Below are 21,937 nucleotides of genomic sequence, written 5' to 3'. Positions count from 1 at the left end.
AGCATCTTATCTGGCCAAAAGTAATTACATGCTTGCCAGGTCTTCCTTCCTACACTTTTTTTTGGTACAATAATATTCAATTACGCAGTACTTTTCAGAGAGCTCCTAAAGAAAGAGTTAGCTACTATTTAGAAGTTGAGGAAATTCTAGAAAGGGAGATGAACTAATTTTGTTGTGGCACTAAGCAACACCATTGTGAACCTGGGAAGAAAATACACGTCTCCTGGACGTCAGATCAGTGCTTTACCTATGAGGTGGTGCTGCCTCCTTAAGCATAAACTATAAATGTTCCCAGGCTAACTGTAACTCTCAGCAGTACTTCAATGAATGCTTCTACTTTTCTTTGTAACTCTTCCATCAATTTTTATTTTTGTGACCATGTTCTCACATCCATGCTAACATAGCTTTTGCAGCTGACATCACATGGGTTGGAATACAAATACTGCAGATGTTCACAATGCCAACGTATTTTAGGAGATAAAAAGTCAACCGAAAAATCTGTTATCTACTTCAGTCTAAGAGTGATATCATACAGAAACATACTTTTTGTCCCCGCAAATACTATTCAATGCATCTTGCTGGCAGGGGAAATTAATTTTCCAAACTCGGTCTTTAAAGGATATTATTTTTTTAATAGGAGCGTCCTTGAGATAGAACATATGCCCCTGTTTCTCTATCCACACCATAAAATGTTTTTCCCATTCATCACAAATAGCTGCCTTTTTTTTTTTTTTTCCCTACGAAAGCTTTTATAGAGCCTACCTCTGTGTTTTAACTGTTCCTGACACAGTGGATCCACAATCCTGATTATGGCTGTGGGCTGCAATACAACCAAGACACAAATGATGAATAGAATCCTTATGCTTATCTGACTTTTTAAATATAACTTTCACAATATGAAGAGGTAGGTGGACAGAATTATTAAGCAGACTGGCTGTAGCTGCCTGCCACTACTCAATTCATAGCAAAATGGGGAAACCTGAGGGAAGACGTAATCCTTAACCTTCATTTAGTACAGCCTAAGGTTACGTGATTCTCCTCTGCATTATTATTGCACAGCACAAAAGTATGTGCAAATGTGAGGCCCTAATACTTTAGGTTTGTCTGCCCCCTGCAAGGAATGGGCGTTCTAGACCCCAATGTCCTCCCCAAAACACCTTCTATGCCCTTGTAGGACAAGTTTGTGAGAGTGAGATAGCTGAATGCTGAACAAAGGAGTTCAGTAATTTCTTCCAAGCTATGTGTGATGGACAATTTAGAGATCTGTTTATGATAACAGGCACGTTACTGACAGAACCTCAGACTGTTGACTGGCAGCAAACATCAAAAAATACAGGAACACGTGTTCTTTAAAAACTTCTTAGTTTAAGACTACTTAGACTTGTTACTATGTGTTTCCAGAGCATTCTTCATTTTTAAGATGGGTATTAAAAGTGGGGGATTCTGTGCCCCATGGACTTCAGCAAGATTACCTGAACTGTTTGCCTGGGTAAAGACTGCAGGACCATGTCCTGGCACTTCACACTGTCTGCATGTTCATGGTTTTAGACTGAAACTTAATCTCTTCCTGGGCATCTTGATTTATACTTAAACAGAATGGTTGAAGCCAAGGAGAAGAGGAGTAACAGCTCCCAAAAAACTTAGCTGAGGTATACTATACCACAGCGTGTGTTAGGCTGACAGCCACAGCTCAGGCCTGCAGAGCTGCACAGCTGCTCCGTAACACAATCAGGAGGCAGGGTATCCAGCGATTTGGCTTAGGCTACGGCTAGGGCTTTTTTTGCTTTCACAGTGTCTACTTAGAAACCCTCATCTTTAAGTCTTATGGCAGCAGCAGATCCAGACTGTAGTTAACCATTGAGTTATTCCACCACGACTGTGGAGAAGTATCAAAATACCTTGGGAAATCAAACAGCATCCTCAGTGACCGGCAGATGTACTGTTTATCTGGGATATCCCCTTTCCACAAAAGAGTGGAGAGAATCTAAAGAGAGAATCTAAATATACTAAAATTCATGTTAAACTGATCTTCAGAAACTTTTAGCTGCTAGCTGCATAGCATTACAGATCGTGGTGTACAATGACACCCCGGCCCATAAAACCACCTTAATCAGGGCCTCTCTCTTATGGCACCATCCTATTTTCAACTAACAATGCTTTCAGATGAGCCGAAAAGATGTACTTTGCTCCCACCATTACAATTTCTGCTCTTCTTTTCTTTACCCCTTTCAAAAACATGAAAGCATTGGATTGCTAATTACTTTCATCCAGCCTATAGGAAAATTAGTTTATCTTCCTGATCAAAGCAAATTAGGCAGATCATGGCTGATTAGAATGCAACAGTAAAATCTCCATACTTTCTGTTCCACCCCCTTTTCTCTCAGAAACGGGGCCTGTGTCAAATATGTAGGTATTTCCCACGGCCAGTCTGGACTCTGTTTCCAACAGGCTCTGGGGCTGGGACAATGGTTCTTACACAGACACTGAAGTTCTTTAGTTCAGTCATTGTGCAAGGAAAGAACTGGTAACCCCTCAGCTAGCATTTGATGAAACATCTAGATTTACATATTTCCCTAATTGCATTTTTTGAATGTGAGCGAGATTTATCTGACCAGAGTTAAACGCCTCCTTTATTCTGCCACCCAAAACACAAACCTATGCACTGCCGGCAGAATTGCATTTGGTTCTGATCCCAGATTAAAATTTTTGTTTTCACTATGGGGGACAAAGCGATGCCTACCTTTGCTTCTCAAAGCACAATCTAAAGAGTGGCTCGGCTAGCTGCTGCCAAGGTGGCTGCTACACCGCACAACCAAATACTGCTGCTCCTTCGAAGTAACCCCTTCAAGCAGCATTTTCTATCGCTCTAGCATCTTACTGTTCACTTTTTACCCTTCATAACTCATTTCCCTTCGATTTGGGTTCTGTGGCTTTAATAGATGAAAGCCAAGCTATACTGCTACTTTATTTATAACCAATTACTATAAATTAACAGTAAATCTCACATTTAGCTCCATTTAAACATCACTATGCAGCTGCCCATTTGAAAATAAAATGGTTGCCTTCTTTCACTTCAGTGGGCACAATACAAAACATCCATTGAGCTTTTCCTTTATTGCAGCTGCCAATGCCCAGCCGACTTTTAACAAATCAACCAAGCGGAATAACAATGCAGCTGCAACATTTTATGGTATTTCTGTTAGTCCTCTTTTGAGACTGAAGGTGTTAATTAGGAATCAAAGAATACAACCCTGCCAGCTTTCTTTCACAAACTATGCACTGGCCACTGCAGTTTTCAGAAGAAAAATAAATCTAATAAAGGGACAAAAATGTTGTTTGTCACACCAGTAACGTGTATTTAAGACCCTTTGATCATGAGCTTTTTATGTAGTCTTGTCAGACAGGCTGAAAATATTTTTTCCTCTCTTTTCTCCTTTCCTTAGGCTTTTCTGAATACTGATTCTAGGGTTGTCTGGAAAGGTGAAAAACCTGATAGTAACTGGAATGCTTTACAGGTTAAAATGGCTTTGCTGAGCAAGCCAGCTTTAAATCAAATCAAATCAAGTCAAATCATAATTGTTCACTTTTTTGATTCAAGTGTAAGTTGTTTTGAAATATAAATGATTTGTTCCTGTTATACACTTTACTAGTTCTATCATTTAGTATTTCAAGCATTTAGATATATGCAGGTGTTTAATATTAATGTATCAATTCTTTTGTGAAATCTCATTTTAAATCCTCAAAAACGACAGTTTGCTGGATGTTGCCAAATATCCATTACAGACATTTTTTCACATGTGTACTATACAATCTATATTCAATATTTTATGAACACTTACTAACCATAATCGTGGTAGAGTATCATATATTCAAAGGTAGCAGCATGAAGTCATTACCTTTAATCTTTAGTCAAAGGTAAAACCTTAAAATAGGTTTATGAACTTAGCACAACTGAGAGTTAGTCAAGCTTGCTAGCTTACACAGCAAGAGCTTTCACTTTTAGATGCACAAATCATGCCAAAACCCATTAATCTTGCCAGAGAATGGCAGAAAGAAGCTCTGCTCGTTGATTTAATGATAATGAAATGAACATGCTCTTAAAGCTACCTTAAAGCAGGGTTTTCTAAACTGTAAAACAAATAAAGCCAATTTTAAGAAACACTTATTACAGAATAATACATATAGCAGTTTTCTTTGCCTTAAACACATGGAGGAGAAGCAAGGTTTCAAAATACAGCTCTATTTATCTTGTTATGCTTTTAACGCAATTCCTTATCACGTTATATATACCGAATGTAATTACGAAAGATATTTTGGGGAGTTATTACTTAATATTAAGAAACACAGAACTGGCTTGAAAATGTTAAAATACAAAACTTAATAACAAAAAATAGTTCTGTCAAGATTGTCATATAGTAAAATTCATGTAAAGCGCAGGCCCAGGACTACTGTACCAGACACAAAATGAGATGATTCATTATTATAAAGATATACTTTCTTTAATGCCCCAAGTGTACCATTTCTTATATTTCTGAATTAAAAAAAAAAAAAGAAAATTGGAGAATGGCTTACCTTTTTAGAAATACAAATGTGTCTACATCTTGCTTTTTTTTTTTTTTTTTTTTTTTTTTAGGTGATATCACAGGGTAACAGAATGGCTCAGGTTGGAAGGACCCTTAAAGATCATCTAGTTCCACCCCCCCGGCCGTGGGCAAGGATGTTACCCACTAGACCAGGTTGGCCAAGTCCCCTTCGAACCTGGCCATGAACAGCTCCAAGGATGGGGCATCCACAGCTTCTCCGGGCAACCAGAGATATTTAAGATGATAGCCTACTAAAAGTGCCTGCCTTATTTTTAGATGTTTTACTTGTTGAACATTGGTCGGGAATGCATACAAAAGGCAGAATTTGGCTTGATTTTCAAAACAAGCAATGGCAGCTGGGAGATGCAAGAGAATATTCCTTTTCTGTATAGAGAATAAGGTAAAAACAGCAAATATATTTGAAATTGGCTGCTGCAGTCACTTATTAAAATGCTTTTTTCCTGTTATTGCATCATAACAGTGCCACAGTGTCAAAAGGAATGAAATTATGCTTGTAAAAAGATGTCAAGTATATAGACACAAGCCATACTGCTCTCCATAGGGTTATAATAATCATTAGAGTCCTGTTGCTAATAATTTATTGGAGCTCTATTCTGGATGATGTATTTCATAGCAATTTCAGAGTAAGGTGATATTTTCAACTGTACCTTCATATTTGATGAGCTTTCTTTCTTTCATGGGCTTGTGTGGTCTGTGGGCCAATGATATATGTATCTTGGGTGGAGTTTGCCATTAAGTGGACAAAATGTTTTACCTGCAGGAACATCTTTATGGAGGGGAAGGGATGTCTTTCCAGTTATTATTTAGAAATTATTTGGTGTATAAACTTTGTATTTATTTGACTCACAAATTCAAGACCTGCTCTGTGATTGTTTTAATAGAGCTATGTCTGGGTGAAAAGTTCTCTCTCTACTCATGTAAACCAACCCATGTGCTCTGTGTATGTTTAACTCTGTTCTGCAGGTTTTGCTTAATTCTAGACTCATTTGGAATAATCTGCAGAATTTATATTGTGCCTATTATAAGCACCTACAATGATTTTTTTTTTTTTTTATGAAAAGCTGTTTATCAACTACACACAGCTAATAAAAGCAAAAGAGTTTGGATAATGTACATATAAATTTAAGATGAGAAAAATCCACCCTCATGGTTTTCTGTATCTTCAGTTCTGCACTGGAAACTGCAATGGTACAAGAGTACTTGAAGAGTTTTCTACTCCCCTTTGGCAGCTGACCATTCTCCCCTTGGTTGTCCCTGTCCCTTCAGCTCCACTGGTTTGGCCATTTCTGCAGTTACATTCTAAAACTGATCAGTGAAATGAGAGATGTATTTTTCAAAGACCAAAAATGTGTTTCTTTTTAGACCAGATTTTTTCACAGATCTGCTTGGGAGCACTGCCCAACAAAGAGCTAAGTCAGCACAGCCAAAGGAGATGAAGCCTAGAGCAGGAGGGTGGGAACAACTGGCTTTGCATAAAGGAAAGCAACACGAACATCTTAAACTGTCTCTCTTGCTGAGAGACTCTTAATATGAAATCACATTTTTTCTGAGTTTTCTATTCCAAATCCAATCTTCCAGAAAATTCTGAGCTCTGTCTTTTTCCAACTCTGTGAATTCAGAAGCTCAACCAGCAAAGGCAAGTGGCTCCTACTCAAGGCATTCAGCTGCAGAAAGCCAGTGCTTTTCCCAGTGCTCTGCCCTGCAAACTGAAATTAGCAGTTGTGCTTGAGCTGTGAGTGTTGGGAGTCATCACACATGCTAGCACCTTGGAAGTACACTTTTGGTGGAACACCTCTCCTTCTAAAATGTTTTTCCTCAGATCTAGCAAGTCCTAAATCTGTTACCCTTCACAGCTTGCAATAAAAAAGTCCATTTTAATTTCTTATGCTTTTGTATGAGGAGATTCTATCCTGATGAAACCAGAAGAGAAAAAACATACCAGAAAATAAAGCATATAAATCAAGCTTCTCCTACACTCTCCCATCCTGTTCACTAAACCATCACTGCTATAGCATTTGATGAGTTATCCCTCAAGTACAATCTTTGGGCCAAACCCAGTATGTCCACTCAGTCCTTATCCTGTTACCTTTTCAGGTACAGCAATTATTTCAAAGTCCAAAACTGGCTCTCAGTCACACCTCTGCAACTGAGCTGATTTTGGATTACTGTATTTTTTTTATTCATTTTGGTAAGCAAAGAATTGGAAAAAAAATCAGTATCCATTGATTATCCACTATTTTCGAGAACACTTGCTTGAAAGAATTTAAAAAAAAAACAACTTACTATAGGAGGATAAAGAAAAAAAAAAAAGATTGACTGTTTCATTTAGAAAGAAGATGAAAAGGATTGTTAAACTATACCTGTATATACACTCTTCAAAATGAGAAACAATCCTCTTAATAACAGGTTCCTGTGATAATAAAGCTATCAATATTTAACCATGAAAAAAAATAATCTTTAAAAAACACCATATTTGTAGCTGTAAAAAACTATTGTCTTGGGGCAGCTGAGATTAATATTTTGACAGCAATTAGGATGGATCAGTATGTTCTCAGGAATAAGAATATTCACAAGCATATTAAAATACCATGGGACACAGGGATTTGTTCTTACTTAAAAGGTAGCAGTAGTTAAATACCTTCCAAAACAGCTAGGTGTGGCCACTATTAGAATGAGATACAGATTTAATCATCTTGGTCTGATCCCTTTAAAAATACAGCTTGCCTAATAATTCAGCGCTGATTTTCTCCATTTAATTGCTTTATAATTTGTAGACTTTAATAATTTGACTCTCTGTTACCAGAGCTTACACAGTTCACTGTGATAACAAGACCATTCAGTTTTCACATTTATTTGAAAGTATCTACTTCCATGTGAGGACAGACCTAGGAATATGACAGAAAACTAATCAGTGATCTGAGGATCAAATTTAGACAGCTGTCTTATTCTCCACTGCCTTTACACGTACAGTCATGCTCTTGCCTTTAAGCAATGTAGGTGTAGAAGTTTGCAGATCTCCAAGCGACTGTCAGGCACCTTTAAATGAGATAGAATATAAAAACTAATGTAAAAATAAATATTTGCCAGAACCTCTTTCCCAGCCTGCATACAAGCACACAAATATATTTATGTGTTCTACCAACTGCAACTTGCAAAGGAAATAATCTTCTGATATCCAATCTTCATCTTATCAGCTAATGTCTTAAAAAGTAAGAAACACACTTCAGACTCAATAGCTAGAAAAATCTCTTATAATAGCTTATAAAAATCTCTTGCTAGACCTAGGATAGTAAGCTGAGAAGTTTGAATGTGCTATTAGCTTTCCGTTGTAAGGCATCTCTTTCTTACTTTAATAGCTTAAATATGGTAAGGATAGAGGTCTTAAAAGCAGTATAGGCACTTACAGATGCAGAGAGTGAACACAGGCTTACTAGGAATGGATCGGGCATTGAGCAGATAATATGGAAGTAATAGTCCCCGCATTTGGATTACCTATGTCACACCAATTACATCATGATCTCTTTTTCCTTCCAAACACAAAATAGCTAGGTCTGCACTTCTATCCGAAAGTATGTAACTGCCTAACTCCCGTGAATATAAGATACCTTGGTATCTAAGGGAAAATTTAATCTATAAAAAGTATTTCTACTTTGACAGAATGAAAGATTCAGATACTGAGAAAAATTACACTGACTTCTATATCTTTGTGCATTTTACACTTTATATTGAGGATAAGAATTTATGAGCTGCTGTGTGGAGCTTCTGCACCATCCAGAAGCATTGCAGCCAAAGCAATTAACCTGAAGATGCAAGCATTTGCATTATCCTGCATTTGTGCGTCTCCAGAAACTAGACAACACTACGTATAATGAATCCAGTCATTCTACTGGAGACATTTATCTGGAACTAGCAAAGCTTGTAGTTATATTGTCAGGTCATCTACATATTGAAGGTTTAAGAGCACAGATGCAAGTCTTTTAAGATGCAGGGAAAGGCAATGATTTCAACTACAGAACTAAATCAATAGACCAGGCAGATCCTGACCATTTGTAACAGAACTCGGGAACTGCTTCACTGACTTCTCCCAGCTGGGGATCAGTGTGGATGCAGATCACGTGCCTCCAAGGAACTATCCCTCTCAGGGGCAGGCTGACAGCAGTATACGGCAAGCCTCCTCAGAAGCCGATGGAAGTCCCTCATGTTCCTGCCTGACAGCTCCAAAGAGCGGAGTAGCTCCCGGGGTAGCTGTGAGCTGACTGCTTTTCTGAAAAACTGCCTTAGGCATTTCCTACTTTCTTGGTAAAATGTGTTGCTGTCCTAAGTAACCTACAGTGGAAAATATTTTAAAATGGCAAAAGGAACCTCTAGCTGTCCTTGCCAAACCTGGCTTTTAGAAGCAGCTTAAATTCTGCTCCAATATCCCTTATGAAACTGGTCCTAATCAGCGTCTTTCAAAGTGAACTGCATCATGCGCTCTGTGAAATACTGCAACAGCAGCAAGAGGTACAGAATTGGTATTACAATCAATCTTGCATTCATTTCAGAACATCATGTACTCACTTCAGAATATCACTCAGCCTCATGTATATGCTTACATGCTGACATCTCAAATTTGTTTCCCTACAGTGTGAAGGTTAAGTGTTGTTTATTTATTTATTTTAAGGAAACTGCAGGGCTATTCAATGTTACATGTTTAAAGACATTATTCCATGGCCTAATTGTACTTTTCTTTGTCTAGTTTGAATTTTTATCCATCAATATTGTGTCTTATGTTAATACTCAATGTACTATGTTAATGCAATTTGTGCTCTCAGTGCTTTTGTAACAATTTCTAGTGTATGATCCCGTACCAGCAGAAAACAGCAATAAAACCTAACCATCACCTTGCCTATCCGAACATATAATTACACAATTTTACCAAATCTGATGGTCGGAGACAATCCTGTCAACAAGATTATGAATACTAAATAAATGAAAATTATTAATAACAAATAAAACTTCTGATTTTAATTGAGATGCATTATCTATTCAGATAGGTTATGATGTGTAAGGAAAGACTGAGTTTGAATACCTGTATGTTGTTGGGGCTTCTTTCTCCACAGTTAGATCCCCATGCACCGAGATCAGTCCCTGTGCACAGATAAATTATTTCTTTGTATCTGACATGGCTTATGACAAACTATTCAAAGCTATTTTAACTAGAAGAGAAAAACATATATAAATTCCATCATTAAAATACTCAAGAATGATATGCGCTGAAACATCCCTGTAGAATCATCTTAGTATGCAACTTCAAAGCCTCTTTCTTACTGTAACTCCTGCGAAATTCCACCTCACATTTCAGCTCCATCAATAATGCTGCCATGGTGCATAAAGAAAAATGCTGAGATCCCTTTGTTGTGTGTCATCCTCCCCACCTGGCGCAGCCCTGGGCTGCTCCTTTCGGGTCAGCTTACACAGGCCCGCACCACGTGTTCCCCAAGTGCACCCGAGGCCGCGGCAGTAGCAACAGGCCTGCGGTAATTGCACCCAAGCGGACCGATGCAGCAGCTTGCCTGTCACACTTTGAACACCTCGCTTTGCCTAAGAAGCCAGGAGCTGCTCCACGAGTCAAACAGCAAGCAAATGCACCAGTCGCTTTGTCAGACAGCCATCTTCTGAGGAGCCACGATGGGGAATGCAGGTCCGAGGCATTTCCTTGTGATGGACTTGATAGCAGAGAGGGACACAGATTGTTGTCTAATCTTGGTAACAAATGATAGATTACCAAATGTTTTCACTGCTGGAATCACTTCTGATAAACCACACTATGTTATAGTCAGGGAACAAATAGGAGGCTTATTCCATGTCTGATTTTGTTACGTGTCTTTTATTTACCTTTAATGTTAGTAATGATATTACTGGCCCAAAGAATAGAGACATCAGGCTTTGCTGCCAAGGAGTTTTTTTATTATTTTTTTAAAAATGTTTTTCTGTTATTCGTCTGTGGCTAGGACATCCAGACATTTACCAGATTCATATTGTTCCATGATGACACACAGAGTGCTTATTTTCTTATGGTCTAACCTCAATCAGTACATAGTTTTGAGCAGCCACCTCACTGCTGCCTTAGGAAAGCTGCGAACACTTTTAACGGAAGCCCTCTGCGCTGAGATAAACAAAACCACTAATGAATATAATTTACCATTAATTACTCTCATTGTGTTCTCAGGCAATTATTCATTTGCCAAATATGAAAAACAAATCTGTTTGTGTACTCAACATACGGTGATACTTGGATAAAGATTGAATAATTTGCTTTAGATTAGGCTCACCGCGACCCAACAGAACCCTCTATAATAAAACTAACTGGGACATGCCAGGAGCTCGATCCATATGATCCTGAGAAGTTGGAGTTTTAGCTTCAATGGGAACGGAACTGGTTCATAATTAAGTTTTCACAAACCCTTATCAGCATAGATTAAACTAACAGCATGTTGAAAGCATGCAGCATTTCCCTGTATACTTCCCACCCAGAGACGTAACACTGTAAATAACACCATGCAGTCAATCTGGATATTGCAAATTCCTTGTGAAATCTGATGCTCGCACAGCAGTGCCCTATGGTCAGGCAGGCAGGAACATAGAGCTACATGCCTGCAAGACGCTATAGCCATGATTGATGATAAATGTAGAAAACAGGCCACATCTGGCTTCAGGTTTACAGGATTCTTCACAGATTGACCCGAGACAGCCACTGAAGGGAGAACAGCTGAGGCATTAATACGAGGACAAACGTGATTTTGATAACTCTATTTGGTGGGATAGTATCTGTCTATGATAAATGTGATGAATATATCACAATGCTGTGTAAGCATCCTCAAAAAAATCTGCTGCGTTTTTCACAACAAGAAATAGACTGGAAAATAAAAGAAAATCCCACCTTCCTCCAACTGCTGGAAAGTCTGTGCAGTTGACCACAACTCTGATACAATACAACTCTCCTGCTAGAGTCCACATCCTGACACAAATGACACAGCAATGATCACTTGGCTGCACGATTAAAATATTTTTTCTTTTCTTAAAAACAACTTTGACTTTTATTTGTTTCTGAAAGACAGACACCCTGCACAGTAATAACACATTAAAAGTGTTTTCCTTCATGAGCTGGCAAATTAAAACTGAAATTAATGCTTCATTTTAATTACATTAACCAATGCTTTTCTAAAGACTTTGAATTTTTCAGACTGAATTTATTTTAGCAGTACCGATTCCACAGAATCAAGCTAGTTCTGTTAGTATATGCAGAGCAAAAAACTACCTGAAGTCTTTCCTGGCATAAGTATTGACTTGCACACATGGAGGGACATGCAGAGATGAACCTGGCACTGTGCCTTTTTTCTCCACCCCCTCTAATGATTTATTATAAATATTCCATCCAAATAACCCAAGAAATACTTCCACGATAATATTCTTCCACAAGTATCTGCTTCTACACAATGGCTTTTTCTATTCCAGATTAAAGTTTTTCCTCTTATCAGTATTCAGTAAACATTTGTTTTACTCTAAAGACATCTGCTTCAAGATTTCAGTAATCTGTTCAGCTACGGGCCATGCTGTCTCTGGCCTTCAGACAGACAGGATGTTCCAAGATGCTTGTCCTGCCCTTTCATTTCACATCTCCTACCTTAGCCAGAAGGAAGCAATGCTGTGGCACTCAGCAGTTCACACTACTCTACGTATGTACAGGCAACAGGTCAGATGTGTAGTCTCCACATGCTGAGAAATTTAAAGCCTTTCCAGATGCTGTTCCCAGGATCATGAGCTTTCACATTGTCCTTTGTCAGTGCTGGCCTAAATAACACCATGTGAGCACCTTATTTTGCTCCCAATTACACTTTCACTGTGCTCCACACTCAATTAAAAAACAAAACAAACAAAAAAACAACACGGTATCAGTACTGCAAACCTATGCTCTTCACCCCATCACAATTATCCTTAGGCGTTATCTCCACCAGGGCCAGTTAGTCACACTCTTTTCTGGTAATAACTATGCCAAGGTAACTGTACCCTACGAAGTCCTATTGCAGACTCCTGGCACAAATGCAAACTGTGATTTCGATTACTGCCACCTCTCCTGAGGGTTTGAAATTGGTTGAGGTGCCTGTTGAGAGTCACATTTCAGTACTCTATGGCACTGATACAGACGGATTCCCAGGCTACCTGCTCTCCTCGCAACGCAGTTTGAACTCCTCTGTTAATCCTTCTGAAATTGTGTATGCCTGTTGCAGGTTAAGGTCAATACATTGAAGTTTTACGTGGGGGACACCACAGGGCGTGGGTTGACTTCCTGAGACCCTTATCAGGCCACAGGGTTGAACCTGCACTTCTTTTGGCCCTCTTCCAAATTGTTGTCTTTGTACGACTTCAGCATGAGCGCAGGCAATGCTTCCACACTGCACCAAACATATGGATCCTGTACGTTTTTGTCAGCAGGTCAAATATTGCTTTCAGATGCCTGTGTGGATTTTACCTGTTCCAGTAAGAATCTTACATACCCCCAGGTTCAGCCTATGTAGGCAGCCATGATCCAAACTGAAAGGCAGACGTACATCCATATGAAGAGAAGAAAAAAAAAAACAAAAACAAAAAAACAACTTTGGTTTTTCACCTTATTTTACCATGCCATACTTGTAATTAGCACCTCATTAAGTGTTTTTAATCTACAGATCTCTAGCATTTATCAGTCACTACCAAATTAGTTAAACTCAGATGTAGGTGGTTGTCTCAGCCATTCCATAAACTAAGACTACACAACAGCTGCACGACTCGCTTCAAGTTGTAAATTGCTTCATTACTGTATCCAGGAGCAGAACCAAAGGTTCTGTTTATTTATTTACCTTTTATTATTATTATTCAATCGCTACCTGGATCCTGCCTATCCCTATCCGATCACTCTCCCCGTTCTCAGAAGCAGTTCTTGCCCTTCCCTCATGCTTCCAAAATGGCAACCTCTGTGCAGCAGGGCATTGCAGAAGCTTTGGTTTTGACACCTCCGTGAGGATGAATCTCATTTCTGGACACTGGACAACCTCACCTGCCCCCCATCACATGCATAATTGTAACCTTGTCATGTGCAAGACCACCAGGAGAAAGATTTAATTTCCGAGGCAGCCTCCACGCCAAACTGATCAGGGATAAAAGACCCAAAGGCAAGTTACTCATCAAGGTGGCTTAGAACAGGTAACGCTCAGAGATGGGTGAGGGAGAGCTCTGCCTTATCTTGTTTCCTTTGCCAGTTATGACCTACTTCTCCCCTCAGGGCACACAGAGACTCATTTACAAACGCAGTGAATGCCAAATCAGTGCAGTTACACTTCTCTTAATGCTGACATCATCTCACATCTGTTCTCTCATTCACTTAGACTAGCGTTTATATTATCACAGGATCCAGAAGGCATGGTACAACTGGCATCCTAAGATGCCTACTGCTGCAGAAACAAGAGCTAGGGAAATTTTATTTCTGCCTAACTCTGGTGCTGTAACTGTTTCATCCTCAGGCAAAGTAGCCTGAAGTGTTTGGAAAATGAACTGACAGCAAAAAAACATGAAGAAAATGGAGCAGTACTAGTATTAAACAACTAGTGCTAAACACGATCTTCACTTTTCTACCCTCCACATCCCATTCATGAACAGCATGAACAAATTATTGTATGTTTTTTATGGGAAAAGTTATATATACAAAAGCACACACACAAAATTAAGACTAAAGGGTTAAGTCTATACACAATCATTATACAAATTAAGTTCCAATCCACCAAACACTTCTGTGGTACTTAAGCAGGTAATACTTAGGTAACATTAATAAACACGGTTACTGTCAATAAAAAAGAAAGTGTTTATTCAAGTGTCTGCAAGAGATTTTCCCTGGTGGGAGCAGCACTTTTCTGTACTGCAACCCACTGATAGATTTTGGGCATGTTGTTAAAAGGTGTCTACCTACCTACCTACCTTCCCAGTACCCACACCAGTATGGTATCTCCTGCCAGAAACCCTCCTGCCTTTCTTGAAACACTACAATGCAAAACGTTTCAGCAATTTTTATCAAAAACACATCCCTAAAATTACTTGCAATTACATAACAATGTTGAAAGACAGTGCTTTCTAGATTAAACTAAATACACATTTTACATAAGACTTCAAAAAAAAAAATGAAATAAAGGCTTTCAAACAATTTATGGTATACATAATGCATCGGGCTGTGTAAAGACACTGTGTAGCAGAACATCATACTGGAACTATTCCGCACAAATGAGTTCGTATTTGGGGAAGGGGACAATTATTTTAAAATTACACAAGGCCTTGCTCCTGCAAACATTTGCACATGTGATTTCAGTGGAACCACTCCTGACACTAAAGTTAAGTATCTGGATAAGTATTTGCAGGATGGGAGCCAAATCATACAATTGGGCCCAAACTAAGAGCCCATTTGTTACCAATAAAATCTTAATTTGGGAGGGGCTGATTATTATAATTATCACTATTGGAGAACACTACACTTCAAAATAACTATTTTTGCAACAGTGTCTAGCCAGGAAAATACAGCTTCTCTTTTCCAAGATGGAAGTTAGCGCTGCAGCCAATGCCCCCCAAAACCAAAGCTCACAGCTAAAACAATGTAATAAACCACGGCCAAATCATAAAACTGGAAGGTGTCTCAGCAAAGGCCTTATCAAGCTGGGGACATCCTATACAGTTCCTGGGGATCTGCACTGCTATCCCATTTCTTTCCTGCTTGGAGTTCCAGGTGTTGCTTGCACCTAGTTTAATGTTCTCCCGGCCAGAGTGCTTGCTTCCCTCCGAGCAGCAGCTGATGGGTTTCTCTCATCCAAACAGCAAAGGCACTCCAGGATGCTATGTCTGAGTGGGTCCTGCTGCTTTAATACTCATTTCAATGTCTCTAATTAAAAAATCAGAAATTCAAGCTGTTGCCCACAGGCTTTTAGGAAAAAAATAAAATATAAAAAACATGCTTCTTGGGTCTAAAACCAGGGGTACCATGTGTTACTGTCATATATAGTACAAGACATTCATCGTCTTAGTTCTGCAGAGTTTTCACTTAAACTTCCATTCCATGAGAATGAAGAGGGTAGCACTCCTTCAGCAGGCAACAGTAACATTGTCTCAGGCCTTCCCCCACTACCTTTCTTTCTTTTATAGCTCTCCAGGTATTAACCTTCTCACATCTGATCAGTAAAACTGCACAGACGTTGCTCAGGTCTTCCCAGTAAACGGCGCAGAGCGTGCAGCACAAGGATTTGCCACATGAATTGCTAAGTCTCTGAGGAGCTAGCATGCTTTGATCACATCTCGTTCTTTTTTAAAGACATTAGGGTATTTTCTTCTAGCTCCAGTCTAAAGCTGTTTTCATATGTCAAAAACACCACATCGTGTTCTGCCGTCTGCCGGTTTACTCAGAGCCAAAGGAACCACACCCTATTTACCATGATTTTACTGGGAAAAGAATCAGATCTGCTGGACAGTTCAAGGAAGTAAGTGAGGGAAAATACTACAAATTGCATTAATCGAGACCATTCAAGTGACCGGTCAAGAATTACGAAAGCAGCCCATGCAGATGAAATATTATCTTTGGCCAACAAACACAGAATAAAAGCAAGCAATCGGGACGGCAAAACTGGTAGCAATTTTCAATGTTTGAAAGACAAATGACGTCGGAGAGAAGACTGGGTTAACAAGGGAGCACTTGAGGAAAGCCTAATCTCCGCTGGCATGCTGGCTGGGAAGGTCAGCCCAGTGCACGCGTTCCCAGCTGGAGTCGGGCTCCCTCTGCCCAGCCAATTGTCCTCTGCACTTCAGATACCAAACGAAATGGAAGGTGCCTTCACCCTGCCAGCTCCTTGTATTCTTCCAGCTCAAAGACAGCTCCCTTTTGCCCAGCAATTTATGCAGCGTTTCCACGCAGCAAATGCTCTCAGGAGAGAGGTAGCGTGAGTCCTTTTTCCCCCTCCTGAGCAGCACAGGGCTCTTTAGAAGGCAGTGAAAAGTTATTTTTGGCACTCTAGTCTCAAGTGGGAAGAGTGACATTCTCTTCTAAAGGGCAGTTTAAATCTAATTTTTTCACAAATAAATTGACTTTGAGTTGATGTATTATGATTTGAAATGTAAAGCAAACCCTTTGAAATCTGGTGAACATCAACTTTACAGTCTGTTACTTCTTCAGTTTTTATGCACCTCTAATTTATCTATGTGTACCATTTACCTCTGTATACCTATTATTGCCATGAGCAGAGAGGAAATGCCCCGTGGTCTTCTCAAAGAGGGGATGTAACACTGAATTCTAAACCCAGAATCTGGATTCACCTTCATCCACAACTGGGATGAGACTCAGGTTATTAACTGAAACCACATGGCAAACGTTTAATTTATTTCAACTAGAAAAGAAAAAAAAATGGTTTATAAGGTTTGTAGCTATGTGAAGAAGTACTTTTTAAGAAAAGGCAAACATTTTACTAGCTACCTAACACCTAAACCTTGTCAAGGGATCTGGAAGTGGTAAGAGACTTTGTAAAGTTTGCTTCTGCATAAGGAGATACCCTGCGAAAAGATCTCTTCAAGACACTGCAGTCATTCTCACAGTATTTTAGATGAAGAGGCAGACAAAACTTGAGCCTGCACTGTGAAATGAGAATGACTAAAATAGTACAAATTTACCCCCAAAGAGTTAGTCTTCAGGTTTTCGGGTATTTCTGGCACAGAAACAACTAATGTCTCATTTCGGAAGTGCAGATAATTTACGGCAACGTACTTTTTAACCTTCAAGAACTAAGTATTGTTTTTCCAAAATTCTCTGACATTTTTTTCTGCTAAGTGCCCTTAAACACTTGCAGACACCCTCAGAAGTTTACAGGAACAATTATTATCAAAAAAGGTATTATGGAAATGAATGAAGCAGAAGGTCAAAATTTATTTGAGGACTATGTTATAAAACTTCCAATATGCAGTGATTTCCTCTTCATAGACTTCACTGTAATACTATCAATGTTACCATAGTTTTGAAAAGGAATCTTTTTAACAAGCTATTCCTATGAAGAATTACAAATTATAGGAATCATATTTTTCAAAATGCTACTACACATATTTACAATGTACTCAAAACTTTTAAAATGTAACTAACACTTATCCCAGAATAGCTCATTAAGTAAACCGTAATGGAAAAGGCAACATACCGTAGCCTGCAATAATTATACATGTATGCACACATATCTGTGTCAATCCAAGATGGTAACATTATGAAAATATTCCTCTTAAGGGTTTCATGTTAGTCTCCTCATTTAAAGGTTTTGATCACAAAGAACATTGCATCTGAGCTGTTAGATGGCACTGGCATTTATGATACATTTTCGTTTCTGTGCTATCCAGGCACATAACGAAGATCCTCAAAATCTTTAAGAGCTATCATCTGTATTGTCACCACATGACATATGAAAAGATTTTTTTATGCTTGTCATACTAAATATTCTTGAGCAGGAGTTGGCAGATTTTACACTATTTTTAATGAGCATATATTTAGAAGAAGTAGGTTGAGCCTGTGGTGAAAGAATGGAGTTGGGATAAGGCATTCTGGCTTTAATTACTGGCTTTGCCATAAACGTTACCCATAACTTTGAGCAAGCCCTTCTTTGCCTCCGTTTTCCACATCACAGTAACTGGTAACAATACTTCACTATCTCACAGGCTTAGTGTGAGAATTAATGAGGATCCCATGTACCAAAGACTTGTAGATCCTGGCTTCTTCCTTTCACTGTGTACTGAGAGGAAAGTGACAAGTTCTTAATTTGAAACAGAGACTCGGTGCTGCCCTTCAGCACACGGAATTCACATTAATGCCACCAGGAATTGCATTACAAACACTGAGTACACTATTTAGCCTAAAAGTAAATGAAGAAGAAGAAACAGAAAGAAACCACTGGATTCTCCTTGCCTGTTTTTAAAAAGTCTAACAGTTCGTGGCAGTAGATACATAACCGTTAAAAAAAAAAAAAAAAGATTTTTGATGGGAAGGCAAGAATTGCAACTTTAAATAACAGTGCAGAAGCATGTAACAGGTCCAGCTGTAGACTACATTTAGCTCTGCTGCAAGAGCACCTTCATACGAAACACATGGAATTTAGCCACTATGATATATCATGATCTGTGCACATTTGTCCCAACATCAAACAAACTTTGATGGCCTCGGCATTTCAAATTTTCACACAATTTCCAGTGGACACCAAGTTATCATTTCTTTTTGTTTTCTATGCAGGTGCCTCAGATAAGAATGACAGAAATTAAGAAAAAAAGCTATATTAAAAAAATAAACTAACTTAACACAAGGTAAAACCACAGACAGTTTTTGGCCAGATGTATATACTGTACAAGAAGGGAATCTACTAGAGAGGATGTTCTTTGCTGGAAAGAGAGTCCATGTGTTTAAAACGGTTTTAATCTCCCACTTTGTTCTAAAGCAGAAATAGTCACTGCGCAAAAAGACATTTCTGTTTTGCTGGGAAAAAAAAACAAACCCAAAGCCAAAAAAAAAAAAGAGTTAGTTGGCTACTACCAACCTCAAGGAGGGAAACATCTCTGTAACAAGCAGGCATATTTTAAGATTTGCCATTGCTTAGCCATCTACAGAAAATGAGACTTGACAGCTCTTTACAGAAGGCGGGCAGGAGCTACAGCTCTGCATAATTAGGCAATAATTAATCAATCCAAGAATAACAGCCTGGTAAATTTGGATGCACCAGTCTTTTGGTCATTTAAAAGTCTGCCTGTCCTGCAGCGGAGTTTTTACACTTCAGGGTGTTCGTTATGGAACGGCACAGAATTCTTGACTGGAGAAAGTCATTCCCCTGCTGAAGGACAAGAGGATTCAAAAAAAAAAACGTGGACCAGATTAGAGTCCTGCTTAGAAGCAGGTTGCTGGTGGTATATAGCTTTTGAACAGCAGAAGTCCACACCAGTGGTATTTTGACATCATTGTGCATATTTACGTTCTCTTTTTATTCATAGAACAGTCAAGCAGTAGACCCTCAGAAGTTTTTACCAGTTTTAGCATTCCTCCAAGCAATAATGAAATTTGGGCATCTACTTGACATGGGACGTGTACAGGTTAAGTATGCCTTTATATGTTCAGTACCTATCTGTCTGGTTACAACTTTCCAAAGCACCAGAAAGTGCTGTCTTGTACATACCCCAAATCCTCATCTGATACGTTAGAAATCAGTGGTGAATTCTGTATGTATCTTAAAGACTGTATTTTTATTGTGTATAGCCAAAGCTCTGCTCTTCTATAAGTGGTATTTAAATAACATGGTGTGTTAACATTATTAATGGCTTTCACTTTGAAACGCTCAGCATAAACTAAGCTAAAATTGATCTTATTAAGATAAATTTCAGATGGCATTTATGTGTACACTATTTAAAAAAGCCTTTCAGCTCTCTAAACCACTGCTATTTCCCCTGAACTACGCTCTCCCCTAACATATACTTACTACTTACATTTTATCAGTGGCATTTTATTTCTACCTCGCCGATGCTGTCATGTTTGCCCTTCTCTTAGGAAGGCCATTCCCAGTTTACTTTCATCTGCTCCCTCAGATGCGCCGTGTTTTATGTCCTCTGAAGAATTAGCAGCATTAACGGAGAAGTGAGCGAGAATTATCACCGAAGTACCGCAGGCACACAGTGCCATGAAACCATCCTTACAGTAACCATAGTAGCGAGGATGTCAACAGCCAGCCAAACCCGACGGACAGACGGACGGACACTTTCCGACCCGCAGCGTGCGGGACGGGGAGGAGAAGCCTTCCACTACAGGACCCCTGGACACGCAACCGCAAGGACCTGCGCGAAACCAGCGCGGAGACCACCAGAATATCTCACATCAGCACTTCCAACACACACAAACCAAGAGAGCCTGAAGGCCGACCCTTCTCAAAAATAAGAACATATGTATATATTTTAGTATTAACGGAGCTGCCGAGCGCGGCGGGCGGGCTGGTGGCGATGCCCTCACGGCGGGAGCTTGGCGGCTGAGCTCGGGCTGCGGCTCCGGCTCCAGCTCGGGCTGCGGCTCCGGTTTAGGCTCCGGTTTATGCGGCTCCGGTTTAGGCTCCGGTTGCGGCGGGGCCCGGCCACCTGCCCGCCTCCCGGCAGCCCGAGGGGAGATGCGTTAACGATTAAATCGGCAGCAGCCGCAGTTCAAAGCCGCGTCCCGGGAAGCCAAGGTGCAGATAACGTCCCCGCGGACCTGATCGCCCTTCTCTTGCAACCGCCTCCCATCGCCCTCCGGACGGCACATCGCACGGGGACCCTCCAGGCACCGGAGCCGCTTTAGGAGCCCCCGGATAATTAAAAAGCGATTACGAACTTATTGCGAGCCGGGCGCTCGCCCTCCTGTCACCGCCGGGGCCGGGCCCCCCCGCCCCCGTCCTGCCGCCACTTACAGGTAGGAGGTGAAGGCGCTGAGGTCTGCGGGCACGGCCGTGAGCCCCATGTCGGAGCAGTCGGCTCGGAGCAGCATGCCCTCCTGTTCGCAGCGGCACGGCGCCGGGCAGCCCCGCGGCCGCTGCCCGCTGCCCCTCGCCCCCCGCTGCGGGCACAAGGCGAGGAAGAGGAGGACGAGGAGGAGGAGGAGGAAGATGGCGCTGGATGCCGCCATGGGGAGCGCCGGGAGCCGCGGGGCGCCCGCTCGGCTCGGGGGAGCTGCTGCGGCCGCCGCCGCCGCGCCGCTGTCTGTGGTAGCATCGCGGCTTACGCGCTGCTTTAAAGCCCTGCAGCCGGCACCGCGCTCCCGCTGACGCCGCCCCAGCCTTGCCCGCCGAACAGCGACGGGCCCTGCCCGCCTCGCCGTGCGAGCGGGGGCGGCCGCGGGCCCGGCGGGCGGGCGGGCGGGGAGGCGGGAGGCGGGGGGGGCCCCCCCCGCCTCCCCGCCCGCCCGCCCGCCCGCCCGCCGGGCCCGCGGCAGCCGCCGTCGCCGTGGCCCGGGGCTCGCCTCAGGGCGGGGATCTCGCCGTGGCGGTCGACGTTTCTGGAAGGTGGGGGGAATGTCGGCTGGCCCCCGCCTGCCGCGGTGTGGCACTTTGCTGTGTTCTCCCCCCCCACGGCCGCCGACCCGTCCGTTCATTGCCCCCTCCCCGGTTAAAATGTTGGGGATGGGGCTGAGGTGGCTCGGGTGCTCGTTTGGGGTGGAAAGGAGGTGTAGCCCCCCATTACACCAGCTTCTCACAAGACAACTTGGCCACCCATGAGCTGTGGAGAGGTTGGGATCCACCAGCTGCCCACTCCCGCTC

At 41.1% G+C, this 21,937-nt stretch overlaps 1 protein-coding gene across 1 annotated transcript in view; it reads right to left on the bottom strand.

Annotated features, from left to right (window-relative positions):
* LGR5 (leucine rich repeat containing G protein-coupled receptor 5) overlaps window positions 1-21,516 on the bottom strand; it is a 91,198-nt gene extending 69,682 nt beyond the window's left edge. Inside the window, exon 1 of the mRNA XM_040553328.1 lies at window positions 21,092-21,516. Coding sequence (XP_040409262.1) covers window positions 21,092-21,306 — 215 coding nt within the window. The 5' untranslated portion in view covers window positions 21,307-21,516. The remainder of the gene's footprint in view (window positions 1-21,091) is intronic.
* Window positions 21,517-21,937: the final 421 nt, after the last annotated feature.

The sequence above is a fragment of the Cygnus olor genome, chromosome 1 (genome assembly GCF_009769625.2).
Source record: "Cygnus olor isolate bCygOlo1 chromosome 1, bCygOlo1.pri.v2, whole genome shotgun sequence".
NCBI lineage: Eukaryota > Metazoa > Chordata > Aves > Anseriformes > Anatidae > Cygnus > Cygnus olor.
Note: the sequence above shows the minus strand (reverse complement) of the source record. Positions and strands in the feature narration are given on the sequence as shown.